Source organism: Oncorhynchus kisutch, linkage group LG10, assembly GCF_002021735.2.
Source record: "Oncorhynchus kisutch isolate 150728-3 linkage group LG10, Okis_V2, whole genome shotgun sequence".
In the NCBI taxonomy this organism is placed as follows: domain Eukaryota; kingdom Metazoa; phylum Chordata; class Actinopteri; order Salmoniformes; family Salmonidae; genus Oncorhynchus; species Oncorhynchus kisutch.
In genome coordinates, this window is record NC_034183.2 from 711204 (window position 1) to 735652 (window position 24449).

Here is a 24449-nt window from a genome sequence, read left to right on the forward strand (position 1 = left end):
TATATAATAATACACACAACTCTACCTAACATTATTCAGCTGGTCTGTAGAGATAATACACACAACTCTACCTAACATTATTCAGCTGGTCTGTAGAGATAATACACACAACTCTACCTAACATTATTCATCTGGTCTGTAGAGATAATACACACAACTCTACCTAACATTATTCAGCTGGTCTATATAATAATACACACAACTCTACCTAACATTATTCAGCTGGTCTATATAATAATATACACAACTCTACCTAACATTATTCATCTGGTCTATATAATAATACACACAACTCTACCTAACATTATTCATCTGGTCTATGTAATAATACACACAACTCTACCTAACATTATTCAGCTGGTCTGTAGAGATAATACACACAACTCTACCTAACATTATTCAGCTGGTCTATATAATAATACACACAACTCTACCTAACATTATTCAGCTGGTCTATATAATAATACACACAACTCTACCTAACATTATTCATCTGGTCTGTAGAGATAATACACACAACTCTACCTAACATTATTCAGCTGGTCTATAGAATAATACACACAACTCTACCTAACATTATTCATCTGGTCTGTAGAGATAATACACACAACTCTACCTAACATTATTCAGCTGGTCTGTAGAGATAATACACACAACTCTACCTAACATTATTCAGCTGGTCTATATAATAATACACACAACTCTACCTAACATTATTCAGCTGGTCTATATAATAATACACACAACTCTACCTAACATTATTCATCTGGTCTATATAATAATACACACAACTCTACCTAACATTATTCAGCTGGTCTATATAATAATACACACAACTCTACCTAACATTATTCAGCTGGTCTGTAGAGATAATACACACAACTCTACCTAACATTATTCAGCTGGTCTATAGAGATAATACACACAACTCTACCTAACATTATTCAGCTGGTCTATATAATAATACACACAACTCTACCTAACATTATTCAGCTGGTCTGTAGAGATAATACACACAACTCTACCTAACATTATTCAGCTGGTCTATATAATAATACACACAACTCTACCTAACATTATTCAGCTGGTCTGTAGAGATAATACACACAACTCTACCTAACATTATTCAGCTGGTCTATATAATAATACACACAACTCTACCCAACATTATTCAGCTGGTCTGTAGAGATAATACACACAACTCTACCTAACATTATTCAGCTGGTCTGTAGAGATAATACACACAACTCTACCTAACATTATTCAGCTGGTCTATATAATAATACACACAACTCTACCTAACATTATTCATCTGGTCTATATAATAATACACACAACTCTACCTAACATTATTCAGCTGGTCTGTAGAGATAATACACACAACTCTACCTAACATTATTCATCTGGTCTATATAATAATACACACAACTCTACCTAACATTATTCATCTGGTCTGTAGAGATAATACACACAACTCTACCTAACATTATTCAGCTGGTCTATATAATAATACACACAACTCTACCTAACATTATTCATCTGGTCTATATAATAATACACACAACTCTACCTAACATTATTCAGCTGGTCTGTAGAGATAATGCACACAACTCTACCTAACATTATTCATCTGGTCTGTAGAGATAATACACACAACTCTACCTAACATTATTCAGCTGGTCTATATAATAATACACACAACTCTACCTAACATTATTCATCTGGTCTATATAATAATACACACAACTCTACCTAACATTATTCAGCTGGTCTGTAGAGATAATACACACAACTCTACCTAACATTATTCAGCTGGTCTGTAGAGATAATACACACAACTCTACCTAACATTATTCATCTGGTCTGTAGAGATAATACACACAACTCTACCTAACATTATTCAGCTGGTCTATATAATAATACACACAACTCTACCTAACATTATTCAGCTGGTCTATATAATAATATACACAACTCTACCTAACATTATTCATCTGGTCTATATAATAATACACACAACTCTACCTAACATTATTCATCTGGTCTATATAATAATACACACAACTCTACCTAACATTATTCAGCTGGTCTGTAGAGATAATACACACAACTCTACCTAACATTATTCAGCTGGTCTATATAATAATACACACAACTCTACCTAACATTATTCAGCTGGTCTATAGAATAATACACACAACTCTACCTAACATTATTCATCTGGTCTGTAGAGATAATACACACAACTCTACCTAACATTATTCAGCTGGTCTATAGAATAATACACACAACTCTACCTAACATTATTCAGCTGGTCTATATAATAATACACACAACTCTACCTAACATTATTCAGCTGGTCTGTAGAGATAATACACACAACTCTACCTAACATTATTCAGCTGGTCTATATAATAATACACACAACTCTACCTAACATTATTCATCTGGTCTATATAATAATACACACAACTCTACCTAACATTATTCAGCTGGTCTGTAGAGATAATACACACAACTCTACCTAACATTATTCAGCTGGTCTATATAATAATACACACAACTCTACCTAACATTATTCAGCTGGTCTGTAGAGATAATACACACAACTCTACCTAACATTATTCAGCTGGTCTATATAATAATACACACAACTCTACCTAACATTATTCATCTGGTCTATAGAATAATACACACAACTCTACCTAACATTATTCAGCTGGTCTATATAATAATACACACAACTCTACCTAACATTATTCATCTGGTCTATATAATAATACACACAACTCTACCTAACATTATTCAGCTGGTCTATATAATAATACACACAACTCTACCTAACATTATTCAGCTGGTCTGTAGAGATAATACACACAACTCTACCTAACATTATTCAGCTGGTCTATATAATAATACACACAACTCTACCTAACATTATTCAGCTGGTCTGTAGAGATAATACACACAACTCTACCTAACATTATTCAGCTGGTCTGTAGAGATAATACACACAACTCTACCTAACATTATTCAGCTGGTCTATATAATAATACACACAACTCTACCTAACATTATTCATCTGGTCTATATAATAATACACACAACTCTACCTAACATTATTCAGCTGGTCTGTAGAGATAATACACACAACTCTACCTAACATTATTCATCTGGTCTATATAATAATACACACAACTCTACCTAACATTATTCATCTGGTCTGTAGAGATAATACACACAACTCTACCTAACATTATTCAGCTGGTCTATATAATAATACACACAACTCTACCTAACATTATTCATCTGGTCTATATAATAATACACACAACTCTACCTAACATTATTCAGCTGGTCTGTAGAGATAATACACACAACTCTACCTAACATTATTCATCTGGTCTGTAGAGATAATACACACAACTCTACCTAACATTATTCAGCTGGTCTATATAATAATACACACAACTCTACCTAACATTATTCATCTGGTCTATATAATAATACACACAACTCTACCTAACATTATTCAGCTGGTCTGTAGAGATAATACACACAACTTTACCTAACATTATTCAGCTGGTCTGTAGAGATAATACACACAACTCTACCTAACATTATTCATCTGGTCTGTAGAGATAATACACACAACTCTACCTAACATTATTCAGCTGGTCTATATAATAATACACACAACTCTACCTAACATTATTCAGCTGGTCTATATAATAATATACACAACTCTACCTAACATTATTCATCTGGTCTATATAATAATACACACAACTCTACCTAACATTATTCATCTGGTCTATATAATAATACACACAACTCTACCTAACATTATTCAGCTGGTCTGTAGAGATAATACACACAACTCTACCTAACATTATTCAGCTGGTCTATATAATAATACACACAACTCTACCTAACATTATTCAGCTGGTCTGTAGAGATAATACACACAACTCTACCTAACATTATTCAGCTGGTCTATATAATAATACACACAACTCTACCTAACATTATTCAGCTGGTCTGTAGAGATAATACACACAACTCTACCTAACATTATTCAGCTGGTCTATATAATAATACACACAACTCTACCTAACATTATTCAGCTGGTCTGTAGAGATAATACACACAACTCTACCTAACATTATTCAGCTGGTCTGTAGAGATAATACACACAACTCTACCTAACATTATTCAGCTGGTCTATATAATAATACACACAACTCTACCTAACATTATTCATCTGGTCTATATAATAATACACACAACTCTACCTAACATTATTCAGCTGGTCTGTAGAGATAATACACACAACTCTACCTAACATTATTCATCTGGTCTATATAATAATACACACAACTCTACCTAACATTATTCAGCTGGTCTGTAGAGATAATACACACAACTCTACCTAACATTATTCATCTGGTCTGTAGAGATAATACACACAACTCTACCTAACATTATTCAGCTGGTCTATATAATAATACACACAACTCTACCTAACATTATTCATCTGGTCTATATAATAATACACACAACTCTACCTAACATTATTCAGCTGGTCTGTAGAGATAATACACACAACTCTACCTAACATTATTCAGCTGGTCTGTAGAGATAATACACACAACTCTACCTAACATTATTCATCTGGTCTGTAGAGATAATACACACAACTCTACCTAACATTATTCAGCTGGTCTATATAATAATACACACAACTCTACCTAACATTATTCAGCTGGTCTATATAATAATATACACAACTCTACCTAACATTATTCATCTGGTCTATATAATAATACACACAACTCTACCTAACATTATTCATCTGGTCTATATAATAATACACACAACTCTACCTAACATTATTCAGCTGGTCTGTAGAGATAATACACACAACTCTACCTAACATTATTCAGCTGGTCTATATAATAATACACACAACTCTACCTAACATTATTCAGCTGGTCTATATAATAATACACACAACTCTACCTAACATTATTCATCTGGTCTGTAGAGATAATACACACAACTCTACCTAACATTATTCAGCTGGTCTATAGAATAATACACACAACTCTACCTAACATTATTCATCTGGTCTGTAGAGATAATACACACAACTCTACCTAACATTATTCAGCTGGTCTGTAGAGATAATACACACAACTCTACCTAACATTATTCAGCTGGTCTATATAATAATACACACAACTCTACCTAACATTATTCAGCTGGTCTGTAGAGATAATACACACAACTCTACCTAACATTATTCAGCTGGTCTATATAATAATACACACAACTCTACCTAACATTATTCAGCTGGTCTATATAATAATACACACAACTCTACCTAACATTATTCATCTGGTCTATATAATAATACACACAACTCTACCTAACATTATTCAGCTGGTCTATATAATAATACACACAACTCTACCTAACATTATTCAGCTGGTCTGTAGAGATAATACACACAACTCTACCTAACATTATTCATCTGGTCTATATAATAATACACACAACTCTACCTAACATTATTCAGCTGGTCTGTAGAGATAATACACACAACTCTACCTAACATTATTCATCTGGTCTATATAATAATACACACAACTCTACCTAACATTATTCAGCTGGTCTATATAATAATACACACAACTCCACCTAACATTATTCAGCTGGTCTGTAGAGATAATACACACAACTCTACCTAACATTATTCAGCTGGTCTATATAATAATACACACAACTCTACCTAACATTATTCAGCTGGTCTATATAATAATACACACAACTCTACCTAACATTATTCAGCTGGTCTGTAGAGATAATACACACAACTCTACCTAACATTATTCAGCTGGTCTGTAGAGATAATACACACAACTCTACCTAACATTATTCAGCTGGTCTGTAGAGATAATACACACAACTCTACCTAACATTATTCAGCTGGTCTGTAGAGATAATACACACAACTCTACCTAACATTATTCAGCTGGTCTGTAGAGATAATACACACAACTCTACCTAACATTATTCAGCTGGTCTATATAATAATACACACAACTCTACCTAACATTATTCAGCTGGTCTGTAGAGATAATACACACAACTCTACCTAACATTATTCAGCTGGTCTATATAATAATACACACAACTCCACCTAACATTATTCAGCTGGTCTGTAGAGATAATACACACAACTCTACCTAACATTATTCAGCTGGTCTATAGAGATAATACACACAACTCTACCTAACATTATTCAGCTGGTCTATATAATAATACACACAACTCTACCTAACATTATTCAGCTGGTCTGTAGAGATAATACACACAACTCTACCTAACATTATTCAGCTGGTCTGTAGAGATAATACACACAACTCTACCTAACATTATTCAGCTGGTCTGTAGAGATAATACACACAACTCTACCTAACATTATTCAGCTGGTCTGTAGAGATAATACACACAACTCTACCTAACATTATTCAGCTGGTCTGTAGAGATAATACACACAACTCTACCTAACATTATTCAGCTGGTCTATATAATAATACACACAACTCTACCTAACATTATTCAGCTGGTCTGTAGAGATAATACACACAACTCTACCTAACATTATTCAGCTGGTCTATATAATAATACACACAACTCCACCTAACATTATTCAGCTGGTCTGTAGAGATAATACACACAACTCTACCTAACATTATTCAGCTGGTCTATAGAGATAATACACACAACTCTACCTAACATTATTCAGCTGGTCTATAGAGATAATACACACAACTCTACCTAACATTATTCAGCTGGTCTATAGAGATAATACACACAACTCTACCTAACATTATTCAGCTGGTCTGTAGAGATAATACACACAACTCTACCTAACATTATTCAGCTGGTCTATATAATAATACACACAACTCTACCTAACATTATTCAGCTGGTCTATATAATAATACACACAACTCTACCTAACATTATTCATCTGGTCTATATAATAATATACACAACTCTACCTAACATTATTCATCTGGTCTATATAATAATACACACAACTCTACCTAACATTATTCAGCTGGTCTGTAGAGATAATACACACAACTCTACCTAACATTATTCAGCTGGTCTATATAATAATACACACAACTCTACCTAACATTATTCAGCTGGTCTATATAATAATATACACAACTCTACCTAACATTATTCAGCTGGTCTATATAATAATACACACAACTCCACCTAACATTATTCAGCTGGTCTGTAGAGATAATACACACAACTCTACCTAACATTATTCAGCTGGTCTATAGAATAATACACACAACTCCACCTAACATTATTCAGCTGGTCTGTAGAGATAATACACACATCTCTACCTAACATTATTCAGCTGGTCTATATAATAATACACACAACTCTACCTAACATTATTCAGCTGGTCTATATAATAATACACACAACTCTACCTAACATTATTCATCTGGTCTGTAGAGATAATACACACAACTCTACCTAACATTATTCAGCTGGTCTATATAATAATACACACAACTCTACCTAACATTATTCATCTGGTCTATATAATAATACACACAACTCTACCTAACATTATTCATCTGGTCTATATAATAATACACACAACTCTACCCAACATTATTCAGCTGGTCTATATAATAATACACACAACTCTACCTAACATTATTCAGCTGGTCTATATAATAATACACACAACTCTACCTAACATTATTCAGCTGGTCTATAGAATAATACACACAACTCCACCTAACATTATTCAGCTGGTCTGTAGAGATAATACACACATCTCTACCTAACATTATTCAGCTGGTCTATATAATAATACACACAACTCCACCTAACATTATTCAGCTGGTCTGTAAAGATAATGGACAAGTCAATAAAAATAGCACCACAACATTGCTTAAACTCAAGGGCAATGGTGACATCATTATGGACCTTTAAGGTTGCAGTGACACATCCATAACCTGAGTGGAAACCAGATTGCATACCATAGAGAATACTATAGACATCAAGAAAGCCAGTCAGTTGATTATTGACAAGTTTATCCAACACTTTTGATAAACAAGGCAAAATAGAAATAGACCTATAACAGTTAGGATCAGCTTGATCTCCTCTTTAAATAAAGGACGAACCGTGGCTGCCTTCCAAGCAATGGGAACCTCCTCAGAAAGGAGAGCGAGGCTTGGTGATGATAGGGGCAGCAAGGTTCAGGAGCTCCTCTAGCACCTCGGACTCAGTGACTGCCTGCAGGGAGAAACTTTGTAGTGGTGCAGGGGAAAAAGAGGGAGAAGCATCGGGGATAGTTGCATTACAAGGGGTGGGAGATGAGGAAATTTTGGACAGGCAAGGAGGTATGGCTGAGTCAAATAGGAATCCTGACTTAATGAAGTGGTGATTAAAGAGCTCAGCCATGTGCTCCCTGTCAGTAACAACCACATCATCAACTTTAAGGGACATGGGCAGCTGTGAGGAGGAGGGTTTATTCTCCTGGTCTTTAACTGTTTTCCAGAATTTCTTGAGGTTAGACCCACAGAGAGAGAACGGCTCCTTAAAGTAATTACCTTTGACCTTCCGGATAGCCTAAGTTTAACTCTAAATCTATATTTTTGTAAAAACATGCTGAAAAATGCAGGAAGACTACAGTCACTGTATCTGAAGGCACTGTATCTGAAGGCACTGTATCTATAGTAATCCCTCCCTCTGACCTCTCACCCCCAGACTCCATTGGTTCTCCATTCACATTTGACTTCGGGCGGAGCAGCAGTTCCTCGTTGCGGCCCAAGCGGCCCACTCTGCGGGACATAATGGGTTCAGGGAGGTTAGGACGCAGCACAGAGAGCTCTTCCCCCTCTTCTCAGACCACGCCCCCAGTGGAGTGTAACGGCAGCAGGACCAATGAGCTGCAGCTCCGCCTCCAGAGCCAGGAACAGGAACTGACACGCCTCCACGAGGAGAACAACAACCTGACTGAGGAGTTAACCTCCCAGAAGGTAAGGTCATAGAGAAACATGCACACAGACGCGTGCACATTTATTTGTAAAAATCTGATTCTACTGCTTGTGTCAGTTATTTGGTGTGGAATAGAGTTCCATGTAGTCATGGCTCTATGTAGTACCGTGTGCCTCCCATAGTCTCTTCTGGACTTAGGGACTGTGAAGAGACCTCTTGTGGCATGTCAGGTGGGGTATGCATGTCTGAGCTGTGTGCCAGTAGTTTAGACAGCTCAGCTCGGTGCATTCAACATGTCATTACCTTTCATAAATAAAAGAACTGATAAGTCAACCTCTCCTCCACTTTCAGCTAGGAGAGATTGACATGCATATTATTAATGCATATTGCATCTCCTGCACCCCGCCTCACCCAATGTGGTACGGATCTGCTATTTTTATACTCTAGATCCGGAACCCCCATCAGAAGCTAACTAGCTACTAGCTAGAAGTCAGTTAGCCCCTGCTAGCGGTCTTCACCGATAACTCGTACACCAGCCAGCCTCAGCTCGGTCAATACCTGCCAGTCTGCAGAGCACGATATCAACCCAGAGCATTTTGGACTGCTTTTTTCTCTATCACATCTCCGGATTCCTACCGCAAGCTCTGAATCTTTACACCGGATCATCACATCTAGCTAGCTGCAATCCGAGTGGCTACTCCTGGCTAACGTCTCTGTCCCGAAGCAAGCACCAGTTAGCCTTGAGCTAGCCTCGAGCTAGGCCCATCTCCTGGCTAGCCGAAGAGGTCCACCAGCCAATTTTTGGGCAACAATACCTCTTTTGCCAATTGTCCTGGACCCTTTACTGCCAACACGGAGCCCCGCCGATCCGTCACGACTGGTCTGCCGACGTAATCATCCGAGGTGGTTTCAACAGGCTCTTTCGTTGCGACATCGCTGAAGGCCCATCTGCTAGCCCCGGCCCTCTAGCTGTCTGAATCGCCATGTCTCCAGCCGTGCTCTGCCCAATATGCCTTAGCTAGCCCTTTTGTCCCACCCCCCACACATGCGGTGACCTCACCTGGCTTAACTGGTGCCGCTATAGACAAAACCTCTCTCATAGTCACTCAATCCCTAGGTTTACCTCCACTGTATTCACATCCTACCATACCCTTGTCTCTACATTATGCCTTGAATCTATTATCCCGCCGCCAGAAATCTGCTCCTTTCACTCTCTGTTTCGAACGCACTAGACAACCAGTTCCTATAGCCTTTAGCCGTACCCTTATCCTACTTCTCCTCTGTTCCTCTGGTGATGTAGAGGTTAAGCCAGGCCCTGCAGACCCTAGCACCATCCCCAATCCCCAGGCGTTCTCATTTGTTGACTTCTGTAACTGTAAAAGCCTTGGTTTCATGCATGATAATATTATAAGCCTCCTTCCTAAGTTTGTTTTACTCACTGCTTTAGCACACTCCGTCAACCCGGATGTCCTAGCTGTGTCTGAATCCTGGCTTAGGAAAGCCACCCAAAAATCCTGAAATTTCCATCCCCAACTACAACATTTTACGACAAGATAGAACTGCCAAAGGGGGCGGAGTTGCAATCTACTGCAGAGACAGCCTGCAGATTTCTGTCATACTATCCAGGTCTGTGCCCAAACAATTCTAGCTTTCCAGAAACAAGTCTACAATTCGAGCTTCTCACCGTTGCCGCTTGTTATAGACCCCCCTCAGCTCACAGCTGTGCCCTGGACACCATATGTGAATTGATTGCCCCCCATCTATCTTCAGAGTTCGTACTGTTAGGTGACCTAAACTGGGATGTGCTTACAATCAAATCAAATCAAATTTATTTATATAGCCCTTCGTACATCAGCTGATATCTCAAAGTGCTGTACAGAAACCCAGCCTAAAACCCCAAACAGCAAGCAATGCAGGTGGAGAAGCACGGTGGCTAGGAAAAACTCCCTAGAAAGGCCAATACCTAGGAAGAAACCTAGAGAGGAACCAGGCTATGTGGGGTGGCCAGTCCTCTTCTGGCTGTGCCGGGTGGAGATTATAACAGAACATGGTCAAGATGTTCAATGTTCATAAATGACCAGCATGGTCGAATAATAATAAGGCAGAACAGTTGAAACTAGAGCAGCAGCACAGTCAGGTGGAAGTTGAAACTGGAGCAGCAGCATGGCCAGGTAGACTGGGGACAGCAAGGAGTCATCATGTCAGGTAGTCCTGGGGCATGGTCCTAGGGCTCAGGTCAGTTGAAACTGGAACAGCAGCATGGCCAGGTGGACTGGGGACAGCAAGGAGTCATCATGTCAGGTAGTCCTGGGGCATGGTCCTAGGGCTCAGGTCCTCCGAGAGAGAGAAAGAAAGAGAGAAGGAGAGAATTAGAGAACGCACACTTAGATTCACACAGGACACCGAATAGGACAGGAGAAGTACTCCAGATATAACAAACTGACCCCAGCCCCCCGACACATAAACTACTGCAGCATAAATACTGGAGGCTGAGACAATCTAGGCTAGATGCCCTCAATCTCACACAAATTATCAAGGAACCTACCAGGTACAACCCTAAATCAGTAAACATAGGCACCCTCTTAGATATCATCCTGAATCTCAGTTATCATTGCCTCATTGCCTGCATCCGTAATAGGTCCGCGGTGAAACGACCACCCCTCATCACTGTCAAATGCTCCCTAAAACACTTCAGCAAGCAGGCCTTTCTAATCGATCTGGCCCGGGTATCCTAGAAGGATATTGACCTCATTCCGTCAGTAGAGGATGCCTGGTTGCGCTTTAAAAGTGCTTTTCTCACCATCTTAAATACGCATGCTCCATTAAAAAAATGTCGAACTAAGAACAGATATAGCCCTTGGTTCACCTCAGTCCTGACTGCCCTTGACCAGCACAAAAACCTCCTGTTGCGTTCTGCATTAGCATCGAATAGCCCCCGCTTTTCAGGGATGTCAGGAACCAATATACACAGTCAGTTAGGAAAGCAAAGGCTAGCTTTTTCAAACAGAAATTTGCATCCTGTAGCACTAATTACAAACGTTTTGGGACACTGTAAAGTCCATGGAGAATAAGAGAACCTCCTCCCAGCTGCCCACTGCACTGAGGATAGTAAACACTGTCACCACAGATAGATATATCCAATTTTAATTTATATATAATAAATTCAATAAGCGCTTTTCTATGGCTGGCCAAGCTTTCTACCTGGCTACCCCTACCCCGGCCAACAGCTCTGCACACCCTGCAGAAACTTTCCCAAGCCTCCCCCGCTTCCCTTCAGCCAACTCCAGACAGCTGATGTTCTGTAAGAGCTGCAAAATTTGGATCCCTACAAATCAGCTGGGCTAGACAATCTGGACCCTAAAATTATCTGCCGAAATTGTTGCAACGCCTATTACTAGCCTGTTCAACCTCTCTTTCGTATTGTCTGAGACCCTGAAAGATTGGAAAGCTGCCACGGTCATCCCCCTCTTCAAAGGGGGATACGACACCATTCTGTATACATATGGCCCTTCTTTGGACACTGTGTTAACATACCTCCAAACGAGCTTCAATGCCATACAACTCTCCTTCCGTGGCCTCCAACTGCTTTTTAAATGCTAGTAAAACTAAATGCATGCTCTTCAACCGACTGCTGCCCTTATCCAATAGCATCACTACTCTGGACGGTTCTGACTTAGAATATGTGGACGACTACAAATACCTAGGTGTATGGTTAGACTAAACTCTCCTTCCAGACTCACATTAAGCATCTCCAATCCAATATTAATCTAGAATCGGCTTCCTATTTCGCAACAAAGCATCCTTCACTCATGCTGCTGTTGTCTTTACTATCATTAACTGAAGACTGATAGTTTTTCTCAAAGATTCTCTGTAATTAGTTATTACGCGATTAGACTGATTAATCATGTAACCGTAATTACTAGGAAGTCGGGGCACCAAGGAAAAATATTCAGATTACAAAGTTATAATTTCCTAAAATAACTTTTCAGATATTTTATCTGATCAATTAGTCTTCGAATTAATGAATTATTAGTCTCATTCCAAACGTCGTAAATTGTTGGTTATCTGCACGAACCGAGTCTTCACTATAAGTCATCCATACATCAATTGTCTTAAATAATGTATTTATTACTAAGTAATTCACAGAAATGCATAAACAAACAAACAAGGTAAATGTGGTTACATGAAATGATAGGAGAATGTGCCATAGTGGGCTAAACCGGCATGGCGGCTTGTTAGACAAGAGGGGAAGTGGGGGTCGACTAAAGTCACTACAAAGTTAATAATTATAACAATTGAAATGCTAATCCTTTACACATGGACGCTCACTCATTCGGGAACAATTGCAATCAATATATATATTTACGCTCAGTGTGTCGTCTTGATCGCTGTTGAAAAGTTTGTTTCTTTTGTAGAATTGTCCGTCTCTCCCTCTCTCTCTCTCTCTCTCTCTCTCTCTCTCTCTCTCTCTCTCTCTCTCTCGGTTGTGGCTAGAGGGGATTGTTCAGAGTGACATTCGTTATAGAATAGCTGTTTCGGCGGTTGTCGTTCTTCGCATTCAATGATACCGAATTCCTAGCTGCAGACTAGTAATTAATATCAAAGACTTGTTCTTATTCTGTCGGTATCGATAGTCTAAGAGTTTAACCACGTATGGTTAAAAGAGTCAGCAAAGGTCTACAACCTTTGTCCTCCTAATGGAGAAAAACATGTTCTGCAACCTTTAGCCATCTCGTAATAGAGGTAAGCTCGGTCTGCTGATCGAAAACCCGAGTGAGGGTTTTATTCGGGAGGGCTGTCCCAGGAGGCCTGACCCTAACTGGGCTCAGGGGCAGTCCTCTGATTTAGTTCAAATCCAATTCCCTTTTTGAGTTTTCCTTCATTAAACAGTCCAAAATCACATTGTAAAATTGTGTAAACGGTATCATACTCACTTATTCATCTTATACAACAATTAGATGTAAACCTCATATCTGGGGCTATTATATAAACAGCGTTATGGTAATGTGGCCACACCGTCTCCCATGAGCGTCCCCAAGTTGTGACAAACGGACCAGTTCGTAGCTGGATTCTTCACCGATTTTTATACTTTCTCCGGAAAATGAAATTTGTTCGTACCTCAAGTTCTGTGAGGTGGAAGGAATTCCTTTGTTCTCCATGAAAACCTACTCTCTCCATACTGTGTGTCCATGAGGAGATTCTCAGGATTTTACGATGTGTCTCTGACCACAGCAACCTAGTTCAAGGAGGAAAGGGGGGTGCAGGGAGAGGGGGATGGGCTTGCTATACCCAAAGTGGCCAACGTCATGACACTGCCAAACGTACCATCGTAAAACGAACTATCCTACCGATCCTTGACTTTGGCGACGTCATCTACAAAATAGCCTCCAACACTCTTCTCGACAACTGGATATAGTCCATCACAGTGCCATCCGTTTTGTCACCAAAGCCCCAAACACTACCCACCACTGCGACCTGTATGCTGTTGTTGGCTGGCCCTCGCTACATATTTGTCGCCAAACCCACTGGCTCCAGGTCATCTATAAGTCTTTGCTAGGTTAAGCCCACCCTTATCTCAGCTCACTGGTCACCATAGCAACACCCAGTAATAGCACGCGCTCCAGCAGGTATATTTCACTGGTCATCCCCAAACCAACACTTCCTTTTGGCCCCATTTCCTTCCAGTTCTGTGCTGCAAATGACTGGAACGAATTGCAAAAACTATTGAAGTTGGAGACTTATATCTCCCTATCTAACTTTAAGCACCAGCTGTCAGAGCAGTTTACTGATCACTGCACCTGTACACAGCCAATCTGTAAATAGCACACCCAACTACCTCATCCCCATATTGTTATTGATCTTCTTGCTCCTTTGCACCCCAGAATCTCTACTTGCACATCATCATCTGCAGATCTATCACTCCAGTGTTCATACTAAATTGTAATTATTTTGCCTCTATGGCCTATTTATTGCCTTAACTCCCTAATCTTCTACATTTGCACACACTGTACATTGATGTTTCTATTGTGTTATTGACTGTACGTTTGTTTGTTTAACTCTTGTTTGTGTCGCACTGCTATGCTTTATCTTGGCCAGGTCACAGTTGTAAATGAGAACTTGTTCTCAACTGGCCTACCTGGTTAAATAAAGGTGAAATTTAAAATATATATAAAAAAATATATAGATATATTAGCTCTCTCCCAGTAGTAACTAACTCATTAGGGGAGCAGCATGCCCAGTAGTAACTAACTTATTAGTGTAGCAGATCGCTGTATGCCCAGTAATAACTAACTCTTTAGGGTATCAGGTAGCAGCATGCCCAGTAGTAACTAACTCCTTAGGGTAGCAGGTAGCAGCGTGCCCAGTAGTAACTAACTCATTAGGGTAGCAGGTAGCAGCATGCCCAGTAGTAACTAACTCATTAGGGTAGCAGTTTGCCCAGTAGTAACTGACTCATGAGGGTAGCAGCATGCCCAGTAGTAACTAACTCATTAGGGTAGCAGCATGCCCGGTAGTAACTAATTTATTAGGGTTGCAGGTAGCAGCATGCCCAGTAGTAACTGACTGATGAGGGTAGCAGCATGCCCAGTAGTAACTAACTCATTAGGGTAGCAGCATGCCCTGTAGTAACTAATTTATTAGGGTAGCAGGTAGCAGCATGCCCAGTAGTAACTAACTCATTTGGGTAGCAGCATGCCCAGTAGTAACTAACTCATTAGGGTAGCAGCATGCCTGGTAGTTACTAACCTATTAGGGTAGCAGCATGCCTGGTAGTTACTAACCTATTAGGGTAGCAGCATGCCTTGTAGTTACTAACCTATTAAGGTAGCAGCATGCCCAGTAGTAACTAACTCATTAGAGCAGCAGGTAGCAGCATGCCCAGTAGTAACTAACTCATTAGGGTAGCAGCATGCCCAGTAGTAACTAACTCGTTAGAGCAGCAGGTAGCAGCGTGCCCAGTAGTAACTAACTCATTAGGGTAGCAGCATGCCCAGGTATAACTCATTCGGGTAGCAGCATGCCCGGTAGTAACTAACTCATTAGCGTAGCAGGTAGCAGCGTGCCCAGTAGTAACTAACTCATTAGGGTCGCAGCATGCCCACTAGTAAATAACTCATTAGGGTAGCAGCATGCCCGGTAGTAAATAACTCATTAGGGTAGTAGTTTGCCCAGTAGTAACTAACTCATTAGGGTAGCAGCATGCCCACTAGTAAATAACTCATTAGGGTAGCAGCATGCCCTGTAGCAACTAACTCATTCGGGTAGCAGCGTGCCCACTAGTAAATAACTCATTAGGGTAGTGGCATGCCCACTAGTATCTAACTCATTCGGGTAGCAGCATGCCCGGTAGTAAATAACTCATTAGGGTATCGGGTAGCAGCAACTAACTCATTCGGGTAGCAGGTAGCAGCATGCCCGGTAGTAAATAACTCATTAGGGTAGCAGGTAGCAGCATGTCCAGTAGTAACTAACTCATTAGGGTAGCTGCGTGCCCAGTAGTATCTAACTCATTAGAGTAGCAGGTAGCAGCATGCCTAGTAGTAACTAACTCATTAGAGTAGCAGGTAGCAGCATGCCCAGTAGTAACTAACTCATTAGAGTAGCAGGTAGCAGCATGCCCAGTAGTAACTAACTCATTAGGGTAGCAGCATGCCCACTAGTAAATAACTCAGAGTAGCAGGTAGCAGCGTGCCCACTAGTAAATAACTCATTAGAGTAGCAGGTAGCAGCATGCCCAGTAGAAACTAACTCATTAGGGTAGCAGCATGCCCGGTAGTAACTAACTTATTAGGGTAGCAGGTAGCAGCATGTCCAGTAGTAACTAACTCATTAGGGTAGCTGCGTGCCCAGTAGTAACTAACTCATTAGGGTAGCTGCGTGCTCAGTAGTATCTAACGCATTAGGGTAGCAGGTAGCAGCATGCCAAGTAGTAACTAACTCATTAGAGTAGCAGATAGCAGCATGCCCAGTAGTAACTAACTCATCAGGGTAGCAGCATGCCCAGTAGTAACTAACTCATTAGGGTAGCAGCATGCCCAGTAGTAACTAACTCATTAGGGTAGCAGGTAGCAGCATGCTCAGTAGTTACTGACTCATTAGGGTAGCAGCATGCCCAGGTGTAACTCATTAGGGTAGCAGCATGCCTGGTAGTTACTAACCTATTAGGGCAGCAGCATGCCCAGTAGTAACTAACTCATTAGAGCAGCAGGTAGCAGCATGCCCAGTAGTAAATAACTCATTAGGGTAGCAGCATGCCCAGTAGTAACTAACTCATTAGGGTAGCAGCATGCCCAGGTGTAACTAACTCATTAGGGTAGCAGCATGCCTGGTAGTTACTAACCTATTAGGGTAGCAGCATGCCTGGTAGTTACTAACCTATTAGGGTAGCAGCATGCCTGGTAGTTACTAACCTATTAAGGTAGCAGCGTGCCCAGTAGTAACTAACTCATTAGAGCAGCAGGTAGCAGCGTGCCCAGTAGTAACTAACTCATTAGGGTAGCAGCATGCCCAGGTATAACTCATTCGGGTAGCAGCATGCCCGGTAGTAACTAACTCATTAGAGTAGCAGGTAGCAGCGTGCCCAGTAGTAACTAACTCATTAGGGTCGCAGCATGCCCACTAGTAAATAACTCATTAGGGTAGCAGCATGCCCGGTAGTAAATAACTCATTAGGGTAGCAGCATGCCCGGTAGTAACTAACTCATTAGAGTAGTAGTTTGCCCAGTAGTAACTAACTCATTAGGGTAGCAGCATGCCCAGTAGTAACTAACTCATTAGGGTAGCAGCATGCCCAGTAGTAACTAACTCATTAGGGTAGCAGGTAGCAGCGTGCCCAGTAGTAAATAACTCATTAGAGTAGCAGGTAGCAGCATGCCCAGTAGTAACTAACTCATTATGGTAGCAGCATGCCCACTAGTAAATAACTCATTAGAGTAGCAGGTAGCAGCATGCCCGGTAGTAAATAACTCATTAGAGTAGCAGGTAGCAGCATGCCCACTAGTAAATAACTCATTAGGGTAGCAGCATGCCCGGTAGTAACTAACTTATTAGGGTAGCAGGTAGCAGCATGTCCAGTAGAAACTAACTCATTAGGGTAGCTGCGTGCCCAGTAGTAACTAACTCATTAGGGTAGCTGCGTGCTCAGTAGTATCTAACGCATTAGGGTAGCAGGTAGCAGCATGCCAAGTAGTAACTAACTCATTAGAGTAGCAGATAGCAGCATGCCCAGTAGTAACTAACTAATCAGGGTAGCAGCATGCCCAGTAGTAACTAACTCATTAGGGTAGCAGCATGCCCAGTAGTAACTAACTCATTAGGGTAGCAGCATGCCCAGTAGTAACTAACTCATTAGGGTAGCAGCATGCCCAGTAGTAACTAACTCATTAGGGTAGCAGGTAGCAGCATGCTCAGTAGTTACTGACTCATTAGGGTAGCAGCATGCCCAGGTGTAACTCATTAGGGTAGCAGCATGCCTGGTAGTTACTAACCTATTAGGGCAGCAGCATGCCCAGTAGTAACTAACTCATTAGATCAGCAGGTAGCAGCATGCCCAGTAGTAAATAACTCATTAGGGTAGCAGCATGCCCAGTAGTAACTAACTCATTAGGGTAGCAGCATGCCCAGGTGTAACTAACTCATTAGGGTAGCAGCATGCCTGGTAGTTACTAACCTATTAGGGTAGCAGCATGCCTGGTAGTTACTAACCTATTAGGGTAGCAGCATGCCTGGTAGTTACTAACCTATTAAGGTAGCAGCGTGCCCAGTAGTAACTAACTCATTAGAGCAGCAGGTAGCAGCGTGCCCAGTAGTAACTAACTCATTAGGGTAGCAGCATGCCCAGGTATAACTCATTCGGGTAGCAGCATGCCCGGTAGTAACTAACTCATTAGAGTAGCAGGTAGCAGCGTGCCCAGTAGTAACTAACTCATTAGGGTCGCAGCATGCCCACTAGTAAATAACTCATTAGGGTAGCAGCATGCCCGGTAGTAAATAACTCATTAGGGTAGCAGCATGCCCGGTAGTAACTAACTCATTAGAGTAGTAGTTTGCCCAGTAGTAACTAACTCATTAGGGTAGCAGCATGCCCAGTAGTAACTAACTCATTAGGGTAGCAGCATGCCCAGTAGTAACTAACTCATTAGGGTAGCAGGTAGCAGCGTGCCCAGTAGTAAATAACTCATTAGAGTAGCAGGTAGCAGCATGCCCAGTAGTAACTAACTCATTATGGTAGCAGCATGCCCACTAGTAAATAACTCATTAGAGTAGCAGGTAGCAGCATGCCCGGTAGTAAATAACTCATTAGAGTAGCAGGTAGCAGCATGCCCACTAGTAAATAACTCATTAGGGTAGCAGCATGCCCAGTAGTAACTAACTCATTAGGGTAGCAGCATGCCCAGTAGTAACTAACTCATTAGGGTAGCAGGTAGCAGCATGCCCAGTAGTAAATAACTCATTAGGGTAGCAGGTAGCAGCGTGCCCAGTAGTAACTAACTCATTGGGGTAGCAGCATGCCCAGTAGTAACTAACTCATTAGGGTAGAAGCATGCCCAGTAGTAACTAACTCATTAGGGTAGCAGCATGCCCAGGTTTAACTCATTAGGGTAGCAGCATGCCCGGTAGTAAATAACTCATTAGAGTAGCAGGTAGCAGCGTGCCCAGTAGTAACTAACTCATTGGGGTAGCAGCATGCCCTGTAGTAACTAACTCATTTGGGTAGCAGGTAGCAGCATGCCCAGTAGTAACTAACTCATTAGGGTAGAAGCATGCCCAGTAGTAACTAACTCATTAGGGTAGCAGCATGCCCAGGTTTAACTCATTCGGGTAGCAGCATGCCCGGTAGTAACTAACTCATTAGGGTAGCAGCATGCCCGGTAGTATATAACTCATTAGAGTAGCAGGTAGCAGCGTGCCCAGTAGTAACTAACTCATTAGAGTAGCAGGTAGCAGCGTGCCCAGTAGTAACTAACTCATTGGGGTAGCAGCATGCCCGGTAGTAACTAACTCATTAGAGTAGCAGCATGCCCGGTAGGAAATAACTCATTAGGGTAGCAGGTAGCAGCGTGCCCAGTAGTAACTAACTCATTAGAGTAGCAGGAAGCAGCGTGCCCAGTAGTAAATAACTCATTAGGGTAGCAGGTAGCAGCGTGCCCAGTAGTAACTAACTCATTAGAGTAGCAGGTAGCAGCGTGCCCAGTAGTAACTAACTCATTAGGGTAGCAGGTAGCAGCGTGCCCAGTAGTAACTAACTCATTAAGGTAGCAGCATGCCCAGTAGTAACTAACTCATTAGGGTAGCAGCATGCCCGGTAGTAACTAACTCGTTAGGGTAGCAGGTAGCAGCGTGCCCAGTAGTAAATAACTCATTAGGGTAGCAGGTAACAGCGTGCCCAGTAGTAAATAACTCATTAGAGTAGCAGGTAGCAGCGTGCCCAGTAGTAAATAACTCATTGGAGTAGCAGGTAGCAGCATGCCCAGTAGTAACTAACTCATTTGAACAGGTAGCCTTGCTGTTAGAGCGTTGATCCAGTAACCTAAAGGGTACTGGTTCAAATCCCAGAGCCGACTAGATGAGAAATGTAAGGTACTTAAGTAAGGCACTTAACCCTTACTGCTCCTTGATAAGTGTCTGCTCAATGACAAACATCTAAATGTAATCTGTTTTGCAGACGCCTTTTATCCAAAGTGATTTACAGTCATGCCTGCATACATTTTGCATGTGGTTGGCCCTGGGAATTGAACTCACACTGCTGGCATTGCAAGTGCCATGCTCTACCAACTGATCCATACAGGACCACCACTGTCTTCTCTCCTCCACCAGGAGCTGGTCAGACTGCTTCAGCAGACCTTGAGGAGCACCCAGAGGGAGATGCGACCAGCGCCAGTATTAACTCCAGTACCTGCCTCACCTCCAGCCCCAGGGTTCCCACAGTCGAACCTAGCCCAGATGGAAGCCCTCCTCCTGGACAGGGATGGTCAGGTCCAGGCCCTGTGTTGCCAGATGGAGCGTCTAGCCCTGGAGAAGGACAGTCTACAGAGGGAGCTGAAAGGACTGAAGGTCAAGGTTAGAAGAGATACAAGTTTTGTTCTTCTTGTCTTGATCTCCTTCTTGTTCTTGTTGTTTTTCTTATTATTATTCTTGTATGATTTTATATTTTTAAAACAATACTTAATAACATACACACACAACATCACACAAACAACCACGTCTCACCTAACCCTAACCACGTCTCACCTAACCCTAACCACGTCTCACCTAACCCTAACCACGTCTCACCTAACCCTAACCACGTCTCATTGCACCTCCACCTTTATTTAACCAGGTAGGCTAGTTGAGAACAAGTTCTCATTCACAACTGACCAACTGCGACCTGGCCAAGATAAAGCAAAGCAGTGCTACAGAAACAACAACACAGAGCTACACATGGAAATAACAAACATACAGTCAATAATCCAGTAGGGGAAAAGGTATATATGCAGTGTTTGCAAATGAGGTAAGATAAGGCAAGGTATTTATGATTTAGCAATTAAACACTGGAGTGATTGATATGCAGAAGATGAATGTGCAAGTAGAGATACTGGGGTGCAAAGGAGAAAAATAAATAAATACTGTATGGGGATGAGGTAGTTGGACGGGCTATTTACAGATCAGCTATGTACAGGTGCAGTGATCTGTGAGCTGCTCTGACAGCTAGTGCTTAAAGCTAGTGAGGGAGATATGAGTCTCCAGCTTCAGAGATTTTTGTAGTTCGTTCCAGTCATTGGCAGCAGAGAACTGGAAGGAAATGCGGCCAAAGTAGGAATTGGCTTTTAGGATGACCAGTGAGATATACCTGCTGGAGCGCGTGCTACGAGTGGGTGCTGCTATGGTGACCAGTGAACTGAGAAGGCGGGGCTTTACCTAGAAAAGACTTGTAGATGACCTGGAGCCAGTGGGTTTGGCGACGAGTATGAAGCGATGGCCAGCCAACGAGAGCGTACAGGTCACAATGGTGGGTAGGTAGTATATGGGGCTTTGGTGACAAAACGGATGGCACTGTGATAGACTGCATCCAATTTGTTGAGCAGAGTGTTGGAGGCTATTTTATAGATGACATCACCGAAGTCGAGGATCGGTAGGATGGTCAGTTTTACGAGGGTATGTTTGGCAGCATGAGTGAAGGATGCTTTGTTGCGAAATAGGAAGCCGATTCTAGATTTAATTTTGGATTGGAGATGCTTAATGTGAGTCTGGAAGGAGAGTTGACAGTCTAACCAGACACCTAGGTATTTGTAGTTGTCCATATATTCTAAGTCCGAGCCGTCCAGAGTAGTGATCTTGGACAGGTGGGCAGGTGCAGGCAGCGATCGGTTGAAGAGCATGCATTTAGTTTTACTTGCATTTAAGAGCAGTTGGAGGCCACGGAAAGAGTGTTGTATGGCATTGAAGCTCATCAGGAGGTTAGTTAACACAGTGTCCAAAGAAGGGCCAGATGTATACAGAATGGTGTCATCTGCGTAGAGGTGGATCAGAGAATCACCAGCAGCAAGAGCGACATCATTGATGTATACAGAGAAGAGAGTCTTACAAGAGTCTAACACCTAATGCTAACCCTAACCACATCACCCCTAACCACATCACCCCTAACCACATCACATCTAACCACATCACACCTAAACCTAACTACCCAGTCAGTTAGAATACCTCATGATAAGCTCCAGACAACACTATCTACCACTACTACTATTTATCAACCTCTGTCTTTTAATTTGAACTCACATTCTCCGGTATTTGAGAAATATTACGTACTGAATAATTCCATGACACTATTTACCACCACAAGCCGATGCTGACACTAAGGCTGCATTCAACGAGCGATGGCCATAAGAACCAGAAAATGCTCATCCTAGTGGCCGGTGATTTTAATGCAGGGATTAACAGTAAAAAAAATACTAAGTAGAAGTAGAAGTCAAATGACGCAGATGAGTTTCCTGCCATCCAGGACCTCTATACCAGGCATGTCAGAGGAAGGCCCTGTATGCTACAGGACTGTTTTGCACAGACTGGAATATGTTCCGTGATTCTTCTGATGGCATTGAGGGCTAATACGGTATCAGTCACCGGCTTCATTAATAAGTGCATTGATGACGTCGTTCCCACAGTGACCCTTAGGGGTGTGTGCTTAGTCCCCTCCTGTATTCCCTGTTCACCCACGACTGCATGGCCACGCATGGCTCCAACACACATCATTAATTTTTCTGAAGACACGACAGTGGTGCCAGGACGACAACCTCTCACTCAACGTGAGCAAGACAAAGGAGCTTATCGTGGACTACAGGAAAATCAGGACCGAGCACGCCCCCATTCTCATCGATGGGGCTGTAGTGGAGCAGGTTGAGAGCTTCAAGTTCCTTGGTGTCCACATCGCTAAGGATTTATCAAGGTCCAACAACACCAAGACAATCATGAAGAGGTTACGACAACGCCTATTCTCCATCTGGAGGCAAAAAAAGATTTGGGACCACAGATCCTCAAAAGGTTACACAGCTGCACCATTGAGAGCATGGTTGCATCACCACTTGATATGCTGCACGGCATCCAACTGCAAGGCGCTACAGAGGGTAGTGCGTATGGCCCAGTAATCACTTGGTCCGAGTTTCTTGCCATACAGGACCTCTATACCAGGCGTGTCAAAGGAAGGCCCTAAACATTCCAAGCCATACGACTGCTGAACAGCTTCTACCCCCAAGCCATACGACTGCTGAACAGCTTCTACCCCCAAGCCATACGACTGCTGAACAGCTTCTACCCCCAAGCCATTAGACTGCTGAACAGCTTCTACCCCCAAGCCATCAGACTGCTGAACAGCTTCTACCCCCAAGCCATTGGACTGCTGAACAGCTTCTACCCCCAAGCCATTAGACTGCTGAACAGCTTCTACCCCCAAGCCATACGACTGCTGAACAGCTTCTACCCCCAAGCCATTAGACTGCTGAACAGCTTCTACCCCAAGCCATCAGACTGCTGAACAGCTTCTACCCCCAAGCCATCAGACTGCTGAACAGCTTCTACCCCCAAGCCATCAGACTGCTGAACAGCTTCTACCCCCAAGTCATACGGCAGCTGAACAGCTTCTACTCCAAAGCCATACCACTGCTGAACAGCTTCTACCCCCAAGCCATCAGACTGCTGAACAGCTTCTACCCCCAAGCCATACGACTGCTGAACAGCTTCTACCACCAAGCCATCAGACTGCTGAACAGCTTCTACCCCAAGCCATACCACTGCTGAACAGCTTCTACCCCCCAAGCCATACCACTGCTGAACAGCTTCTACCCCCAAGCCATCAGACTGCTGAACAGCTTCTACCCCAAGCCATACGACTGCTGAACAGCTTCTACCACCAAGCCATACGACTGCTGAAC

The 24449-nt window shown here is 41.9% G+C and overlaps 1 protein-coding gene across 1 annotated transcript in view; it reads left to right on the forward strand.

Annotated features, from left to right (window-relative positions):
- tbc1d2b (TBC1 domain family, member 2B) overlaps positions 1-24449 on the forward strand; it is a 106446-nt gene that overhangs the window by 39750 nt on the left and 42247 nt on the right. The window contains exons 5-6 of the mRNA XM_031832867.1: positions 8818-9089; positions 20866-21108. Coding sequence (XP_031688727.1) covers positions 8818-9089; positions 20866-21108 — 515 coding nt within the window. The remainder of the gene's footprint in view (positions 1-8817; positions 9090-20865; positions 21109-24449) is intronic.